This window comes from Trypanosoma brucei, chromosome 8 (assembly GCF_000002445.2).
Source record: "Trypanosoma brucei brucei TREU927 chromosome 8, complete sequence".
In the NCBI taxonomy this organism is placed as follows: Eukaryota; Euglenozoa; class Kinetoplastea; order Trypanosomatida; family Trypanosomatidae; genus Trypanosoma; species Trypanosoma brucei.
Genome location: NC_007281.1, coordinates 1,698,382 through 1,716,109, shown reverse-complemented (window position 1 = coordinate 1,716,109; position 17,728 = coordinate 1,698,382). Strand labels below are relative to the sequence as shown.

Genomic DNA, 17,728 nt, shown 5'->3' with positions numbered 1-17,728 from the left:
GGCGCCGTGGCCTCTGACTCTGGGAACTCGTTCTCTAGAACTCAGCCCCCCTCGCCACGATGGCCCTCCAAAGCCCGTGGACAGTTGAATGGGAAGGGGTAGAACTAATCCTCTGTAGTCCCTCACTTCGTGGTGGCTTCGAACTCAAGAAAAAAAAAATGATATAAGAGAAGCACGTATGCTTCGTGACGGTACAAAACGGTACTGTAGAGAGTTATGAAGGCATTTACAATACGGACAAGCCAGAGATACATTGACTTCTTATTCTCTGATCCACCACTGCTCCAAAGGTACAATAACAACGCTGTTACCCCATCAATCTTGGAACCAGGTACAGGAAAGAACTTCCTTTTATGTATCCGCGCCGTCGCTGTCACAGTCCTCAAAGCGATTGATGCCGCTCCGCTTCACAAGTTTCTTCGCCTGGCGCAGCTCCACCTCCGTTTTCTCCGATTGCAAGTTGGAAAAACGTTCCTCAAGGGTTTCTGGTTTATCTCCGTTGCTTTCCATGGCGTGACGGGCCCGCTTGCGGAATGCGGTCGAATTAGGGAGAACGCCCGTGCGCGCAAGTTGTGCGGTGGTCTCGTGTGCCGTCTTGGTAAAGACACCCCCGCGCCGTTGGACGCTGGAATAAAAGAGTATTTGCTGCTGCGAGGGTCCTGAAACACTTGTGCGCACAACGGAGGCGGAATGCTGCCCGCTCTGCGGCCGCGACGCTTGGAAGGGGGAAATGTACGCAGCTGGAACCGTGCCGTCCGGCACTTGACCCCCACGTGACGAGAAAGTGCTGGAGCGCCCCCTATTTGCCTTGAAGCCTCCTCTGATTCTATTGTTAGTACTATTCTGTCCGAGAGGGGGCCCTCGGCGGCTGCTGTTATGTTGAAGGATGCCGCGACCCCTGGTATGAGAATGAGGTTTCTTGTTCAGCCCATCCTGTTCCCCCATTGGATCTGCTAATCAAGTATATGATGAGGCAATGAAACAGGTAAACGTGTGGAAGGGGGGGGAAGGGGAGGTAGAGCGAGGGTTGACGGGCCCACAAGCAAGTGAGCGGTGGGATAGAAGCGTTCCTCAGTAAAGGTGGATTGAGATTAAAAGAGGGCCAAGTTGCAGGAACGTCGAGCTGACACGTTCTAATGAAAACACCACTGCTGATATTAGTGCTCTCGTCTAGTTGGAGGTGCCCAAAACTCTGCATGGGGGATCCCTCAACTTTTGTTTTCTCTCTGTACATGCACAAAAATAATAAATAAATATGAGTGCCGAATGGGAATAAACATTCCATTTATTTGGTACATCACTCCGCTTGACCCCCACACTGCTGGTCGTCCAAAGGAAGAACCTGCAGTTTATACAACTTAGAACTACCGTTCGCCTCATCTCCTTCCATGACGTACAGCGTTTCACCACTCGCATCCAGTGCTATTGCAGTTATGCAGGGCCGCATTGTGCGCACAATTCCCCGCACATCCCCGTCCCTTCCAAGCACCGTGATGATTCCTCCTTCACCCGCACTTTCGAGCGCGCTCTGGTTCTGGACCTTGCCGTCGTCCCCACCTTCGCCTTCGCCAGCGTCCTCGTTCCCCTTTTCGCTTTCGCCTTCCTCAGTTGGCGCTTCTACGGCGCTGATGTCATATTGTGCGACAAACACGGAACCGTCTCGTGGACTTACTGCGATGGCCCTTGGTCCCATGCCGCCTTGCAACTGCGCAAACACATTGCCAACATAGAACGTACTTCGCTGCACGAAACGCAGGACACGATTTGTGCCCTGTTCGCACACGTACACGCTGTTGTCGGGTGCGACGGCGATTGCAGAAGGACGTATGAGACCGCGCGTGCAGATCGGTACGAGGTGTTCATGATTCATCGTCGTGCGATAAACAGCCCCCACGGGGTCGGAAAAGGAGGAGTCCCCTTCTGCTCCAGCATCAGTGAAGAATAGTTCCCCGCTAGGGCTGAAGGCAATGGCAGTGGGGCCAAGGAACGAACGACCCTCAAATGCGTTAAGATACTGCACTGTAGTATATGCAGCCTGAGATTCCTGGTCCTTTCCCTCTCTAAGTTCTTGCTCAGCCCTAACAGTAGCTGCGTCCTCCAGCTTAAGTATAGCGTTCTCGGAGCGATCGGTAATAAATACGCTACCGCTGTTGGGCTCGATAGCTATGTTATACGGTGATGCCTCTGTGGCCATAATGGAAACTAGCGTATTTTCTTCCTTGTTCAGCCGTAGCAGTTCACCACTGCATGAGCAAATAGCAAACAGATCGCCCTGAGAATCCAGCGCTAACCCCGTGATGAGGTAACCATGTGCCTCTGCAACGAACTCCATAGCTACCTTCTGGTTGTCAGTTAGTGTACTCTCCTCGCCGTGCCTTTTCTGTTTCCTCCCTCCTTTCCAAGATGTCTTTTTCTATTTTTAACCTGACCGGCCACTACGCGCGTGGCTTTGGGATTTATATGACGTCAACCTCTTCGATGCAGCCCGCACAGCTTTCTACCGTGTGTTGGACACCACTATGATATCTCCTAACGAGCAATGCTAAAATTAAAAGGGAATGGAATAGAAAAAAAAACAGTTGAGATGAGAAGCCGTGGTTGAACCTTGTGTAGCAAACAAACATTACCAGCCCAAATACTCTTAAATTCTTAAGATTATCGTTTTTTTTCCACCGTGTGTTCGGTGCTGCACAGTGAAGGAGCGCTTAAACGAAATATAAACCCCACACAGTGCGTCATGTCTCCGGTTAGATTCAACTATTCAACTAAGAGAGCGTCCAATCACCTACACGGATTGTATCAGCATCATGAAAACCGTCGTTAGTACATTCTTCACACGAATCTCCACCCGGAGTATCTTCGTCTTCCTCACAATCATCGCTAAGCGCATCAAGAAGCCAACGCATCTCCTCCACTGTTGCGTGGTTGGATACAACTTTATGTGCGTCCCTTGTATTTTTGTTCACTTTCTCCACCTCCACCTCTGCCTCCTTTTCCTCTTGTTCCATACAGTGCAAATGCCGTTCCTGTTCTAACCAGTAGTTATGAAACAGGAACTGCAACACCAATCCACAAACCCAGCGTAACTCCGTTAATAACGGTAAAGCGCCGTGTGACACACGTTGACGTACTTCCACTGCTTCTTCAGGGAAGCCAATCGCCTGAGCTCTCTTTCGATACGTGTCGTCTGCGCCTCGCGCGAATTCACCCGTCATTACGTGGACAGCTCGGGATATCACGGCACCGTAGAGTGCTGTAATTGCTATTGATGACATCTTGTTGCTCTCATCAAGCGAAACAGCTTCCAATAACATTGCTGTTGATTCCACATAGGAAGGAAGTGGTCGACCCTCACGGGCGCGAGCCTTCCACACAAGCTCAATGTGGTCGAGTGCCTTGCGCCGCGCCGCCGCCGAACCAGCCGTCTCCGTTGGGTTGAACAGGTGTTGTTTGACACTTTTCCACTCTTCCCAATTGTAGCCAAATACGGTGGGAGGTGAACTTCCACAGTACTCAGAAGTATCAGCCATTTTTATAATTGCAGTTGCCACAATGGGTCCGTCATCTTCCTTCCTCTGTGCCACCGATACAGCAGTCTTTTCACCATTAGTAGATATCCCTTGTACCGCACTTCGCATCAAAGGATTTTCGGCCGTAGAGGAGGCCTTGGAGCTTTTCCCCTTTCCCCTGTCGTTACATTTGCTTACTCGCCCAGGCGAAGGTTGACTTTCCTGTGATTGTTGCTGAGGCACCGCATCCAGATTGTACAATTCATCGAGACCTCTTTTGATGCGAGTGCCAGTTACACGCTTCTGACTACCTGGTATGGCATGTTGTTGGTGTTGACCTCGCTTCTTCTTCATCGGCGCCAAAGTGAGCCCACTCCCCCTCTCATGCTCCATACGGGTCGCAAGGGGAAAAAAAAAGAGTTTTAGTGCTCACCAGTTGTTAACGTGGCTGTTGCTTCAGTATTCATTTTGTGGGAATATAATGCGAGAACAAACAAGAGTGGGCATAGAAGTGTAATTTGACAGGGTACCACGAGTGCACGGATGAAGGAAAAAAAAAACGCAGCAATGATACTGCAGACCATAAAGTACGAGTAGGCGTCTCAACACTCCACGGACAAATCGAAAAGGGCCACAATATTCTGCCATTCGACGATTCACGGCCCCCGTTCGTGGTGTCGCAAGGGAATGGAAATGGAAAAAGAAAGGTGTGCCACCGAATGTGGGTCGCGACAAAGTTTACATGGGCCACATCGATTGGCGATGCAGAAAAGTTAACTCACGCATCTTCGCCTTTGCAGGAGCCAGCCCAGCAAGTGGCGCTGGTAATGTCTCCTTCCCCTTAGGCGCACTAATCCCTGGTGAGGGCGTACATGGTTAAATCAAACACCGCAAATATTAGCGCATTAGACGGAAATGCACGCACAGCTGTGCCCGTCCAGCCCCGGTAGAGCAGTCGCATGCCCCCTTCTATGTATATGCGGCGAAGGGCCTCCAAGAATCCCACTTTAGCGAAAGCGGGGTCCACTTGCATCCTCGTCTTGGCCACATCAGCAGGGAAAAATATGGTCCAAAAGGCAACACCACTACATCCACCGGCAAACATTAAACTCCAAATCGACAAATTTGCGGTTGAACCCCCTTCTGGTGTGAGAAACTCTTTCAGTTTATCATACGTGCCGCAATATGCTGCCGTTCCCGGGATTTCCCTTGCCAACATCGCAAGCCCACCTTTGTAAAGTGCCGTTAGCCCACCCTCACGCACAATACTTGCAGCACAGTCGGCGACGCTGCCGTTTCGCCACTTTGCACCGGGTTGCACGTTTGCCACCTGCATACGGCACTTGACCAGTTCTAGTGGTGTGAGCAAAACAGTAGACATGGCCCCACCACCAACTCCGCCAAGTGCGATCTGCCACACTCTTGGATGCTGTTCATCTGTCCCGACAGCTCTAAGCGTCCACTTATACGAGGAGAACACAACGGCGTGCTCGAAGGCAGAGCCCACAATGCGTGTGGAGACTCCACTGTACAAAGAAAGTGTACCCTCCTCTTGTATCATGCGCGATGCACAATTGAAGTACCCGGTGTAACGACCACCACCCATTTGCAGCCGAACCTTTATGGTGTCGAGTGGGTACTCTAGCAATACACCAGCCGCGCCAGATATTGTACCCGCTACAACCGTGTGGACATACTCCTCAGTCATCCAAGTGCAGGTGGAAACTAACCATCCTTCATTTCCAAAATGTACAAGGGCGTGCATAGAAAAAGAGGAGCTAAGTGACGCATCGGGTGGGCACACTGCGCAACATTCACAAACTAGCGGATGATATCAGAGGAACAAGGTGCCCACTACCGACGTTGCTGAGCAATCAGCAAGAGTACGGTCATCGCTGTAATAGTTTACAGACACGCATGAGCAAGAAAGAGAAGTTTCCACATGCACACATTTTCATTCCCCTTCACATGAACCTCAACTTGAGTGACCCTCCTCCGCATACCAAAAAGGAGAAGGCGATGATATTGTCCTCAGCGCATCTGCAGCGTACGTACCTCACAAAAAAAAATCTGCAGGTCACTCACCACTTACCTCAGAGGCTTCTGCAGACTCAATCACTTCTTCACTCTTTTTGGCGGCGGGCCGACTGCAAAGATGTTACAATCAACCCCAGTGCCGGCGTCACCGCTATTTGTGCTAAACTGGTCGCATTCGTCATTAACACCGTCATCCTCACCATCAACTTCCCACTCCGCCGAATTTATTACACTTGAATTTGTTGCCTCCTCGGGAATTATCGCCTCCATGAAGCGATCCCGCGGTTTAGCGGCGCCCGCCGAGGCGCTGGAGGTTGAATGGGACTCAGTCGGTTTTGCCACAATGCGACCGAACAAATCGTAGCTCCTCGTCTGAACCTCTGTTATGAAGATAAGGGCATCGTTGAAAAGACCACAGCACTCCTCTTCCACGGGGGGAGGAGACGCCGCGGTGGGTGGAAGCGGCCCCGCTACCTCCAACAACACTTCGCCTGTCTTGTTATTCGTTATGGCAAAGTACGGTGTCGAACCACCGCGAGCATCTTTGTGTTTCATTACTACACCGCAAAAACAAAAAAAAACAGCGACTGGTGGTTTAGGGGAGAAAAGTGACAAGTAACAATGGACAAGGTGGCAAGCGTGAGGACACAAATATAGTGATGATGCAGCTACAGACGCAAAGGAGGAGGGGAGAAAACGAAAAATGCCCTATATGGGTAGGCGAGGAAAGTCAGGGTGCGGGGAGTAGGACTGGGTAAATTATAGTAACGTTAGCCCAGGTTGCAGTAAAATTGAAAGAACAGACACAAAACGGACAACGGGAGGGAGGGAGGGAGTAGAAGGGGAAAGGAAGGAGGGTTCACGGTAATGGAAGCAATGTTGGCCGCAAATAAACACGATACACAAGGCCTCCACTGTTTGACTGTTTTATTAAATGAAAGCAAAAGGTGACTGGAGGAAACGGAGTGGTGTACCCCGAAAGAGACAGAAGTTGTAGCGGGACCCGCAGCCACAGCCACAACAGTTTCTGTTTCTGTTTCCGCCAATGCCCCTTGAGCCAACTGAAAACCAAAACTATCTTTTTCCTCTTCTCTGTCGTGTAATCTCAGTCCAATTTGAGATAATCTCGCACATTTCTGTTTGTTCCCCTGTCCTTTTCACTCTTCTCGCATTCAGTATCATCTGATTCTGTCGTTTCCTCTCCTTATCAGTTTTCTTTTCTCCACACAGTTTCGATGACTTCACAAGTATAGCCTCCACCATTCATCCCATTTGATATCCTTTGCGTTCTCTTGTTATTAATGTATCCTTCAACCCCATTCCCTCCCCCATTTTTCCCCCCAGTCAATCGCACTTTTAATCGCACACCGCTTTCCTAAATGGTTTGATTGAAAAATACTCTCGCTTTCACTCACCCCTACACTCTCGCCCTCTTCGACATAAGCCCATTCCGCTTCATATTCAGCGGAAGGTAGTGTTTGAGTACACACTTCCCTCTAGAACATTCTCTTCCATTATTCTACCGAAGAAATTCCCATCCAACCATTCATACGCAAGTTGGCACGCCACGTTCCGACACATGCGCTCACCGTCTCTGACGACGGGGAAAGGAATAAAGAAATGAGCAGACAAACGGTCCGCCCCACGTGCGAGGGGATTCGCACGGAACAAACGTAAGAAAAAAAAGGAGAAAGTGACACCGGAAGAGAGAGAAGGGAAGAAAAGCCCCCTTTCCCCACTCTTTAAAGGTGCCAGGTAGTGTAGATTGGAAAAAAAAAGAAAAGAAAGGTGATAACAAAAGGTTCGAGATGTTTGACTAAGGGGGGTGAATGTGGGGATGGGCAAATGAAAGCGTTTCGCAAGTGTCTGAACAACAGTACAGGGAGGAAAAAGTTGGGAGGGGGGCAACCAAATGAAAGTAACGTAGAGGTGCATATTGCTTTTAAAAAACACAATTCATACACACAGGCACATAGTGGAAAGAAACTTGTACCGAGCAGTACCGTATGCACTAAATCTTTACCACCTTCATATTGCAACCACCCTCATACAGGGGTGACGGCAACCCGACAAAAAAAAGCCGAACTAATTGACTCAAAGTGAAAACCGAAGTTCATAACTACTCCCTGCAAAGGTTCGCAACACCTTTTATAACGCGTTCCCTTTTCGATCGTCCTTGAGGTCGATCCTCTCCATTCATTTTCACCACTGTCGCGCATGTCCATGTTCCTCCGCCTCTTTTTTTGTTTTTTCCCTCTACATATGTGAGCGTGAGTATGCGTACCTACGCGTGCATTGGATGCAGTCCCCTACCCATCACTTGTAATAAATTACTTAACTTCCATTTTCCTATTCACCTTTATGTACACACCAACATATATATATATGTACGCGGATCGATTGATAATAAACAGATTAGAACACCATCACTTAGTCTCTCAGCAGAGGTTTACATGATGGCGCAACCTCCCCCATTACCACCACGTCTCTTGTACTTTACAAGCCAGTGCATCTGCGTTTGGTTGATCGCCCCACGCCTCCGCTCACGAATGAGCGTTATGGTGTCAAGTGGAGCTAAGCCGCCGTACTCCACAAGCGCCACAGCAACGAGGATCGGGGCCCGGCCGAGTCCAGCGACGCAATGGATTGCGATAGTGGCCGGCTGTTTGATGTCGCCAGAATCAAGATGGGCCTTTTCGGTGTCCAGCAAACGGAACCAGGATTCCAACACCCCACGCGGGGGCGGCGCACCGTCGTCGAAGGGCCAGCTGTGCACCTCAATGCCATTTTTCTCGACGAGGGTGGCGTCGTATGTCGGACCACACACACGTACAAGGTGACGCACCTGCCGCCGTTGCAGTGCTTTCAGATATGCTGGTAGGCTACTCGGTGATGGGGCGTCAAGAATGAGGAAGTTAAAAAGAACACGCTTGTTGTCCTTCGCGTCCAGGCACTCAATCAATGTACAGTTGACGTCCATGCTTCTGAGATGGGACACACTTCACCGGTATATATGTTTGTACGTTTGCGTTTCGCTGTATCGAAGCCTGGTCACGCCTTTTCCTTAGAGAAAAGATATGAGCACTTCCTCCTTCGTCCGCTATGGTCAGAAGTATATTACACAGAACAGGTTGGCCAAAGAATTAAATCCTATCCAGCTATGTGAGTCACCTCTACGTCAGCGGACCTACTACTTTGTTATTAACGCCAACGCACGGGGTCGCGCTAGACCTTATTGCTGCTCAGGCAGAGCACTGCCCACGCCGAGGAATTCCAGCTTGAACACCGTAACCGAATTGTGCACCTGGGTAACACTGCTGGAATATCTCTTGCTAATCCGGCGACAGCGTGCGGTGGTGACGTGTAGCAAGAACTGTTTTTGGTGTCCACCAATGGTTTCAGTTCAACAACAACAAGAGCTAAGATGGGAAGTTTGGAATTGGGGGGGGAGGGAAGGAGTGAAGATACCGAAATAAACGTGGCGCACATATAGAGATCGTGTGCCGCGGCAAAGCAGAAGGGTATTAGATAGAACACTGTCAATACTAATATTCATCAAACTAGTTAAAACCTTACTCGTACGTGAAAACACCACTCATTGTCTTACGGCAAAATCTGGGACTCCTTGAAGCAGAGAGGAGTTGAACTTTAGCTATTGTAGATACGCTTCCCCCCGCAGCTCCACCCTCCATATGATTGGTTGCGGATATTGCTGCATCCCCAATGAACATATAGGGGGGGGGGGGAGGAGTCACACATATCACTGGCCTCGGGGCCGCTTAAGCCCCTGCCAAAAGGAAGTTAAGCGGCTCCACAGGCTTGTAATAACGGAACCAGCTGCGTCCCCACCATCAGCAGCCTGTGTCGAGTCCCTCTGGTTCGCATCATTGCTACACTGTTGATGGTCATCCACCTTAGCTTTTTCACTTTCTTCGCCATCTTGCAACTCCTTTATGAGAAAATCTCCGGATTCGGGACCTGTAAAGAGAGCGTAACCTTTGCAACGATAATAATTGCGCACCCCTACACCGCTAATAACGGCGATGCGGTGGTATCCTTCTTTCCGAGCTATGCTTTCCGCCCGCTGTAACAGCTTTGTACCTACCCCGCGGTGTTGTGCTTTAGCGTTGTCTGCCTCTGTGTGCGCCGGGACAAGGCTGCCATACACATGCAATTCTCGAATTAACGCGCACGATTTAAGCTCCTCGAAAGGTGTTTCCCAGTTTTCTATATGAATTCGAATTCTCAGGAAACCAAAAAGTGTTAAACCATCAGCTGATTCACAGGAGACAAACACTTCTTCTCCTTCACTCGCCGAATAACGCCGCTCCACCAGCACAGCCTCTCGAAGCTTTGCAGCAGCTGCTGCATCACCCTTAACCTCACGGCAGCGGATGCACTGGCAGCGGGAACCCTCCTCAGCAAGGCGAACCGCAAGTAGCTGGCGGAGATTTGACACGTCCACTCCACCAAGTATGTAATCATGCGGAATGTCACGCACTACACGGTTGAGTCGCACCCATGGTTGAACGCGCCGTTTAGCAAAGAGAATGACGTCAATCAAATTGGTAAGACCATAGGGTTGATACTTTCCCTCCTTGTACCACTCTTCGATAACGCTGAAGGGCGTCGTTTGGCAGGGATAAATTTTCCACTGATCAGCCTGTAGCTCGGGTGAGTATAGAACGTCAGAAAACATTTTCTTGTCATTCTCTGGTGTAGACCCCGGAAGGTCTGGCATTAGGTGGATATCAACTTTAAAGCAGCTGTCCTTCAGCAACTTAATGGCGTGAACCGCCTCATCCCTCGTGGATTGCCGATTGACCGCAAGCAGGACTGCATCATCTGTGTGCTGCACACCAAGCTGTACGCGTGTGCAACCAAACCGACGCAGCTGCCGCAACATTTCCTCATTCACGGTATCGGGCCGCGTTTCAAGGGTTACCCCAATAATCTTACAAGCGGCTGTTTCATTCAGGAGTTGCTCCTGCAGTAAGTCCAGTGGAGGCCGTGGTCTTCCACTTTCCCCGGCGGTCGCACCCCTCTTCCTCTCTTCGGTAACGGTAGAGTCGCTGTTACTCGCATCATCATCATACAATGTGTTAGCGGCGTAAAAAAGATCCCTAATGAAAGTCTCACGGTAGGAGAGTGGGTAGCTTTCCCACGTACCTCCCAGTACCAAAAGCTCTACCTTGTCCGCTGGGTGACCAATAGCGACAAGCGACCTCACACGGTCCTGAAACTGGCGGTAGGGGTCGAATTCTAAGCGGTTTGCACGGCGCACACCAGGTTCGTTAAGGAGGTAACTACGCGGCTGCCCGGGCTCGTTGGGACAATAGTAGCAATTCCACTTGCAGCTAAACTTTTGCCCCTCCGGGTAGGCGGAGGTAAAGACAGTCACTACCAGCACCCCTGACTGACTGCGTGGGGCTTTCGAAATTAAGTAACGCTCCAACACGGCGTTGCCGGTCCGCCGTTGGTCCTCTGCTAACCACTTCCTGTATGCAGCGAGAAGCAGTGATTTCTTTATTACAACAGAATATTTTTTCATGAGCTGACGGAGCTGTTGCTCAATGGTTTGAGTCGTCGACACCTCAGTCCCCGCAATTGCCTCAACAAACTTCAGAGCGTTGCCCATTTCCTCATCTGTGAACTCATTGGGATCTTTTTCCTGCAGGAGTCGTTCCAGCGTAGGCAAGTTACGCAATTTTGCATTTACTTTTTGCATGTCAGGAATGAAGGAACCAGTAGACTCCTCTTCACCGTCACCTACCGCGCCATTACCACTAGCGTGTAGCATTCTAACCTCAGTCACCTGAACAACGCAAGTAAATATCCCCTATGGGATTCTAAGATTATGTTTGTACGTTGCAAACACGGAAAGAATAGAGGTTAACGTTTGCGTTGTTGCTTGTTGCGTTACAATCTAAACATCGAGCAAACTCAACACGGGAAAGCACACACAGAGAGAGAGAGAGAGGCGGGTAGAAAGGAGAGTTAGACAGGGAAAAAGACGTGTTTTAGCCATTACGGGCTCTAGAGTGTTCTAGACACAAATATACGGCGCACGAGGGGGCACAGCAAGAACGGTTGGGGTGAAGTTCACACGGCCCACTTTTCAACCACTAGTTCACTGCTTCGCTCCCCAACGCACACGCACACAATGTGTTTTTTTTTTTGGAAAAAAGAAAAGGTGGCAGAAACGGTACTCTTAACGACAAATTGAATAACACAACAACGAGCCCTCCCACATTGAGCACGCTACCGCTATAGCGCAAAAGATCCCACCAATTTCTTCATTCCTATTATTCACCTCCTATTTACAGAATTCTTCGCATATAATTCGCGACATTCATCATTCCCCATTAACCGCTCCTGGTGCAGCTTCACCCCAACTAGAGATCGAATAAATACATGTGTGCGCGAAAAGCAAAAACAAAGAAAACGGAAGTGCATAAAAGGAAAAAGGAAAATATGAGGTAAGATTAAAGGTAGGTAAAGCCTCCTTAGGACTGGCCTTTCTGTACTGGGATCAACACATGACCGCCCTGTGTCTGCGACCTCACTGTAACGCGACGCAAAGGTAACGAGGGTAAAAAAAATCAACCGCAGAAAAAACTTAAAAAGAAAGCGCTGGGGTTCATAATGCATATAAACTTCAGCAACGGTAGTCGTTGAAAGAAAGGGCGCCGAACGGCGGAGAAAAGAAATGGGCGTCTTTTATTGTTGTGGGAACACACCCCAAAATGGGCTAAATAAGAGTTGAATGCTTCTTAGAAAGGTGAGAGAAGGGAGAGGGGGAAAGGATGAGATCGCGAATACGTTCATTTACAACTGCAGTTGGGGGGGGGGCGGGAGCCACAGCTTCCTGCAAACAACACGGTGGTGAGGATAAAGGGAGTTGATAAAGGGAGTTCCAGAAAGGCGAAAGAGGATGAGAAGACGAAGGCTGAAGGGGTAATATGTGAGATTTCCAAGAAGCTTTCTCGCCCTCTGTACGCTCGAGTGATGGGGCGGCACTTGGGAGTGACGCACCACGGGGACACGTGTGCACTCAGGTCTTTACTCTTTGTCTGCAATCCTTTTCCATTCATTCTATTTATTCATTTCGGGTCTTTACCGTTCTTCCCGGCCCTTCCAAGCTTCACTTCCTGCACCCCTTCGTTTCCATCCCTGATCCTTCTGTTTTCTCGAATGGCCTTCACCCCCCACCGTACCGCTGGAGGAAGCCCAAAACCCTCGCCTCGTACTCCTCCTTATGTGTGTTGTGCAACCCGCAGTGGAACGCCCCCTCTGCGAGGTACAACTCCTTCGGCTCAGAGGCCTCTTCGAACAACTTCTGAGAGTGGCGGCACGGGACGAGCTCGTCGGCAGTACCATGCATAAGTAAGATGGGTCGTGGAGACACTTTTGCAATACAGTGCAGCGCTTGACAGTGCTTGCTGGGCTTGTTGCCTATACGGTAGTTGAGCCAGAACGACGCAGTTCTACGAAGGAGGTTAAAAAAGAAGGTACTGTACACTCGTCTGGCAAAGTAACCGCCGATAATGTTAACGATCTGCTGATCCTGCAGTGCTGCGCAGGTCAGAATCGCATTCTCCGCCACTATGATATCAATGGTTTTGTCAATTGCAGCAGCCATGATCGCTGACGACGCGCCCACGCTTGTCCCCATTGCACAGATACGGTTGTAACCACATTCGGAACGCATGAAGTGGCATGCTGCTACTACATCAAACCTCTCTTTCATGCCATATGTGAAACCGCGCATGTTACCGTCGCTCAGCCCATGCTCGCGGAAATCAAACAGTAAGCATCCGTATCCTGCATTGTGAAGGAAAGGAACATGACGGAGCCACGCCCGACGGTCCCTACCACCGCCGTGCACGAGGACGACACCCATTCCCCGCGGCTTATCACTCGGTGGTGGGACATGCCATCCACGAAGTACATATTGGTCTGTAGAAATGAAAGATACGTTATCGAACTGCAGCCCCAAGTCTTTGAACGGGTCGTTAACGCAACCGTTCCAATAGTCAGGGCAACCACGGGCCGTCAACTCATTACTCTTTGGATGGTGATGGTACCACGGCGGCTTGATCGTAAATTCCGATAGAAAATAGCCCACCACAACGAAGTAGAAGACGAATGTCAGGGCAGCGTACTGGAGGACGAAGATGGTCCCCATGTTTAACAGGGGGTAAACAAACGGCACCAAAAGGCAGATGACAATCTTACGAAGTACCTGCGGGTTCACCATATCAGAGCCTTCCACGTCATGGTCCTTGTACACATTTTCCTCCTCCTCCTTCTCCCTCTTAACGTTTAAATTGTCCTTAGCACGTGCAATTGTATTAGCTTCCTCCACTGACAGGAGGAGTGTTAACTGCTGTTGCTGTTCCACCGGCGCCCGCTGAACAGCCGTCTTGCTACTGTTGTCAAGAATCGTTGTGTCAACACCGTTGAATTTCCGGAACAACATCCGTACAAACTCCATATTTCCCTTCTCTGCGGCGATGTGCAAGGGCGTACGTCCCTCTTCATCCACGGCGTTAACATTAGTGCTGCTAACCCTGCTTATCCTCACAAGAGCCCTAATGTCGCCCACCGCTGCTGCGGCATGCAGTGGTGTGTTCATTTCTGTGGAGGAATAGATTTTGTTTGAGCGCTTTTCCACCTCGTTCGTTCCCCGCACCTTCTTTTAGAAGTTGTTTTCTGCTCAGTTACCTTTCTGACAGAAGGCAAACACACCACCCAATTTGCACGACTTCCGTTTTGTTCTTATATTTTATACCCCTTCTTAAACCTGCGGGGGTTATCGCTACAAAAAAAGACTACTGACCTTTTTCTGCTTATTTAATCCCTCCTCCAAAAAAATTATCTCCTACTTCCACTTCCCTTTGAGGATGAAGACACCTTTGTTTGCACTGTTTTATACTTTGAATTCCCTCTATTTGTGATTTTTTTTTTTTTGATTTAGTCCTGTGGTAGGTCTTCCCCCCCCCCCTCGCTGTCTACGAAAGTACGGTCGATTTGCTTTTTTCTTCCTATTTTCCCGTTGCTTCTTGACTTCGAATAGATACAGCCAACGGAGAAGGAAGGAAATAAAGGTAGTGCCAAATCGTGAGACTCCTATTCACGCACTAACAACGCTAAAAGAAACCCAGCAGGTTGCAATTCCAGAAAAGGATTGAAACGAAGTAGACGAAAACTAGTAACATACCGTTACCCCCCCCCCTCTCAAAAAAAAAAAAAGAATTCAACTATTGTTGGGAAGTCGGTTGTTACCCTCCGATACGTCGCGTGACAGTTCGATACACTATTTTCTGCACATACACACAGATATAGTCGGGTGCAAATATTCCTTAAAGATCAGTTCCTTAGAGCAGAGCCGCCTTCAGGTACACGGGTGCCACACCAATGGAAGACATGGCCTCAGCCACCGCCTGTTGGGCAGCGGCGCAGAAGAGACGCTCGTCATGGCGCGTCATGTGGCCTAACGTCGTTGCGAACCACTCGTGTTGATGCTGAATGTGCTGCGGCGGAAGGTACAGCTGCGGGCGAGGGGAGCGACTGCGAGTGTCCACTGAGAATTGCTCTGCTTTATCGCCGTCTTTATCGGCGCCAAGGAGATCAAACACGAGGCGGATAGGTGAATTGAGGTGCTCCATACCGAGAAGCGTTTGTAGCTGGGCCGCCCGTACCACAATCCCCCGAAGCACCTCCGATGATCCGGTGTCAGGAATTAGATTCCCGTCAGCTGAAACTGATGCGTTGGTACCGCGGGCGTTCCGTTGCCCGCAACAATTGTTCAAGAAAGTCGCTACTCTTTGAGACTCACCAATGTGGACGAGAGAAAGGAGCGTGGCAGCACGGGTGACCTCAGCCCCTTCAACTGTTAATCCCGCGCCACATTTTTTCCACACAGTGTTAGCAAAATGTATGACTTCCTCCCAATGATTGTTTTCCATCATGGCTATCACGGGAACTGCCACCGTCTTTTCATTGAGGGCGGGGCGTGGGAGGCCGATGCGGGGAACGTCTTTCAGTTGCATAAATAGTTTCACAGCGCTGTTCCACTTCCCCGCGCATCCGTAAGCCCGCAAACAGTATACATAGTTCATAAACCCTGCCTGCTGGTGACCCACATCTTTAATGCTCTGCATAACACGCAGAACCGTATCCCACGAACTGTGCTTCATTGCCACAACGTGTAAATCACGAAGAATAGTGGGTGACGGCTGGATGTGCTTCCGATCGTATAGGCGCAGCACCTCAAACACGCGTTGCCATGACGCCGCATGGAGGTTAAGCATTAATTTCTCCACAGACGCTTCATCTGGGAAAATGTGGTGACGGGTCATCAGGAACGATGCAGCGGAAAGAGCAGCGGGCCACGTCTGACGGATAGAAATACTCTGTAAGCCACCAAGAAGGCATCGCAGATGCGCAGATGTAACCAAAAAGTGGTGCTGCTCGCTACATGTTTGCAAAAGTCGCAAGGCAGGAAGCCAGCGCACAGCCCGTGGTTCGGTTACCAAGCTCATTATCAGTTCGCGTTCCCTTTTCAACGCCTTGGTTTGTGGAACCGGTACCGTTTCACTTAGCCGATGGCGTTGCATATTCCCCAAACAGAGGAGCATACACTGAACTAATGCATTGGTAACCGGTACGCCGCAGTCACACATCGCAAGTGCCAAATCCACGAAGAGAGGGAGGCCGATGAACCGCGCCTGCGCCTCGTTGTGATGTACTAACGGCACGCAAAGCCCCTCAACAGAAGACCGCATAGACCGATCACCGATATCATCAGGTAGTGATCGCATCATGCTTGTCGCGGCGGCGGAAACAACATTCGACCGTGAGTTAAAACCAGCATTCTCCCTCGTTACTGTCACCGTCTTGGCTTCCCTTCTCAAGGCACTCAACAATGCATGCAAAAGTTCAACCTTGAGAACCTTCTTTTGTTGCCCCACGTGCGAGCGGAGCGCAAAACACATCGATGCAATAGTGTCCCACGGAGTTGCTTGTTCTCTGAAGCCACAAGCCTGAGACGGTGAAGACAAGGTGGTGGTTGTGGCGTTGCTGTCCCTAAGAAGGGATAGAAGGAGTTGAGAAAAAAACCCAACATCTGTTTTTCGCAGCAGTTGCTGTGCTGCCATTGGGTCGCGGAGCATGTGAATAAAGAATGCTTGGTGGTGTTGCATTGCCTCCTCCCACTGTTTCCCGGAAGTGGAGTTGAAGATGAGTGACTGCAGCGCCTGTTCAGCGTTAAATACGATGTCCCTGTTAATACCAGTCTCCCTACTGCTGCCCGCCCCCATAGTAGATCCGTTTCCATCTCCACTAACCTTGTGATGCTCGTCAATGCTACCATCACTACTAGCACATCTGACATCTGCCACTGATTTGTGTTTGACGGGGATTAATCCCCTCGACTTCCAGTTTATTACACACTGAATCAGTTCTCTGTACCGGTGCCGCCTACTCAACTCCCTAAAAATCCGCTGCTGCGTATTCAGCATTTCGCCATCAACACCAACACTTCCCTCAGTTTCAACCCGGCCGCTGGTTAAGGCCGCTTTCTTTCCACTCCGCTGCAAAGCAAAGGCCATCCGGACTAGATCCTCATTTAGGGCCTTGTGAAGGTTACCGGGAGCTGATGTGTCGCAGTTCGAAGGCGCCGAAGTACCCAATGTGGTCTGCCCCTGTTCTACGGCGTTGCCCTCCTGCCTCCTTTCTGCCGCAGATACAATAGCTTGTCGCTCTGCTAGCGGAAGGTGTTGAGCCACGGCAAATGCACGCCGCCACTCGCCACTCTTCACAAGTAAATCACAAACGGTGGTGAGAAGTTGGCGTTGCTGATGTTGGTGCTGCTGCTGCGAGGTACCCGCGCATGTGGAATGCAGCATCCGCTCCACTTCTCGCTTGATGGTGCAGGTGGAAAGGACGGCGAAGCGCTCGTATACCGAAATAATACGGGTATAATGTCCCATGCCGAGCGCAGAGGACAGCATGCTTTCGCACTGTGCAACCTTCAAAGAAAGAGGGTCACGGAGTAGAAGTGGGGTTGTGCTACCGGGTGTTTTGGTCCAGGGACGAGGCGTTCATTTTAAGGGGAAAGACGCGAAACATACAGAAACTTGGTGCAAAATTAAACTTCCGAGGGGAAGGGAGAGAGT

General features: G+C 50.1%; 10 protein-coding genes across 10 annotated transcripts, besides 3 other annotated features; all 10 read right to left on the bottom strand.

The window, feature by feature from the left end:
* Positions 1–8,918: part of a sequence feature (sequence corresponds to BAC RPCI93-11J15) that runs on past the window's edge.
* Positions 352–945, bottom strand: Tb927.8.5840 (hypothetical protein, conserved; the record flags this gene model as incomplete). The annotated part of the gene is made up of 1 exon (XM_842321.1): positions 352–945. The coding sequence occupies one exon, from the start codon at positions 943–945 to the stop codon at positions 352–354; it is 594 nt and encodes a 197-aa protein (XP_847414.1).
* Positions 1,298–2,332, bottom strand: Tb927.8.5830 (hypothetical protein, conserved; the record flags this gene model as incomplete). The annotated part of the gene is made up of 1 exon (XM_842320.1): positions 1,298–2,332. One exon carries the CDS (start codon positions 2,330–2,332, stop codon positions 1,298–1,300), a length of 1,035 nt encoding a protein of 344 aa, XP_847413.1.
* On the bottom strand, positions 2,766–3,902 carry Tb927.8.5820 (hypothetical protein, conserved; the record flags this gene model as incomplete). Its single annotated transcript, XM_842319.1, has 1 exon — positions 2,766–3,902. One exon carries the CDS (start codon positions 3,900–3,902, stop codon positions 2,766–2,768), a length of 1,137 nt encoding a protein of 378 aa, XP_847412.1.
* Positions 4,360–5,274, bottom strand: Tb927.8.5810 (mitochondrial carrier protein, putative; the record flags this gene model as incomplete). The annotated part of the gene is made up of 1 exon (XM_842318.1): positions 4,360–5,274. One exon carries the CDS (start codon positions 5,272–5,274, stop codon positions 4,360–4,362), a length of 915 nt encoding a protein of 304 aa, XP_847411.1.
* Positions 5,625–6,101, bottom strand: Tb927.8.5800 (hypothetical protein, conserved; the record flags this gene model as incomplete). Its single annotated transcript, XM_842317.1, has 1 exon — positions 5,625–6,101. One exon carries the CDS (start codon positions 6,099–6,101, stop codon positions 5,625–5,627), a length of 477 nt encoding a protein of 158 aa, XP_847410.1.
* Positions 6,366–6,404: a repeat region.
* Tb927.8.5790 (hypothetical protein) lies at positions 7,008–7,481 on the bottom strand (the record flags this gene model as incomplete). Its single annotated transcript, XM_842316.1, has 1 exon — positions 7,008–7,481. One exon carries the CDS (start codon positions 7,479–7,481, stop codon positions 7,008–7,010), a length of 474 nt encoding a protein of 157 aa, XP_847409.1.
* Positions 7,996–8,526, bottom strand: Tb927.8.5780 (protein tyrosine phosphatase, putative; the record flags this gene model as incomplete). Its single annotated transcript, XM_842315.1, has 1 exon — positions 7,996–8,526. The coding sequence occupies one exon, from the start codon at positions 8,524–8,526 to the stop codon at positions 7,996–7,998; it is 531 nt and encodes a 176-aa protein (XP_847408.1).
* Positions 8,919–17,728: part of a sequence feature (sequence corresponds to BAC RPCI93-26E13) that runs on past the window's edge.
* Positions 9,307–11,346, bottom strand: Tb927.8.5770 (histone acethyltransferase, putative; the record flags this gene model as incomplete). The annotated part of the gene is made up of 1 exon (XM_842314.1): positions 9,307–11,346. The coding sequence occupies one exon, from the start codon at positions 11,344–11,346 to the stop codon at positions 9,307–9,309; it is 2,040 nt and encodes a 679-aa protein (XP_847407.1).
* On the bottom strand, positions 12,748–14,184 carry Tb927.8.5760 (hypothetical protein, conserved; the record flags this gene model as incomplete). The annotated part of the gene is made up of 1 exon (XM_842313.1): positions 12,748–14,184. One exon carries the CDS (start codon positions 14,182–14,184, stop codon positions 12,748–12,750), a length of 1,437 nt encoding a protein of 478 aa, XP_847406.1.
* Positions 14,927–17,563, bottom strand: Tb927.8.5750 (hypothetical protein, conserved; the record flags this gene model as incomplete). The annotated part of the gene is made up of 1 exon (XM_842312.1): positions 14,927–17,563. One exon carries the CDS (start codon positions 17,561–17,563, stop codon positions 14,927–14,929), a length of 2,637 nt encoding a protein of 878 aa, XP_847405.1.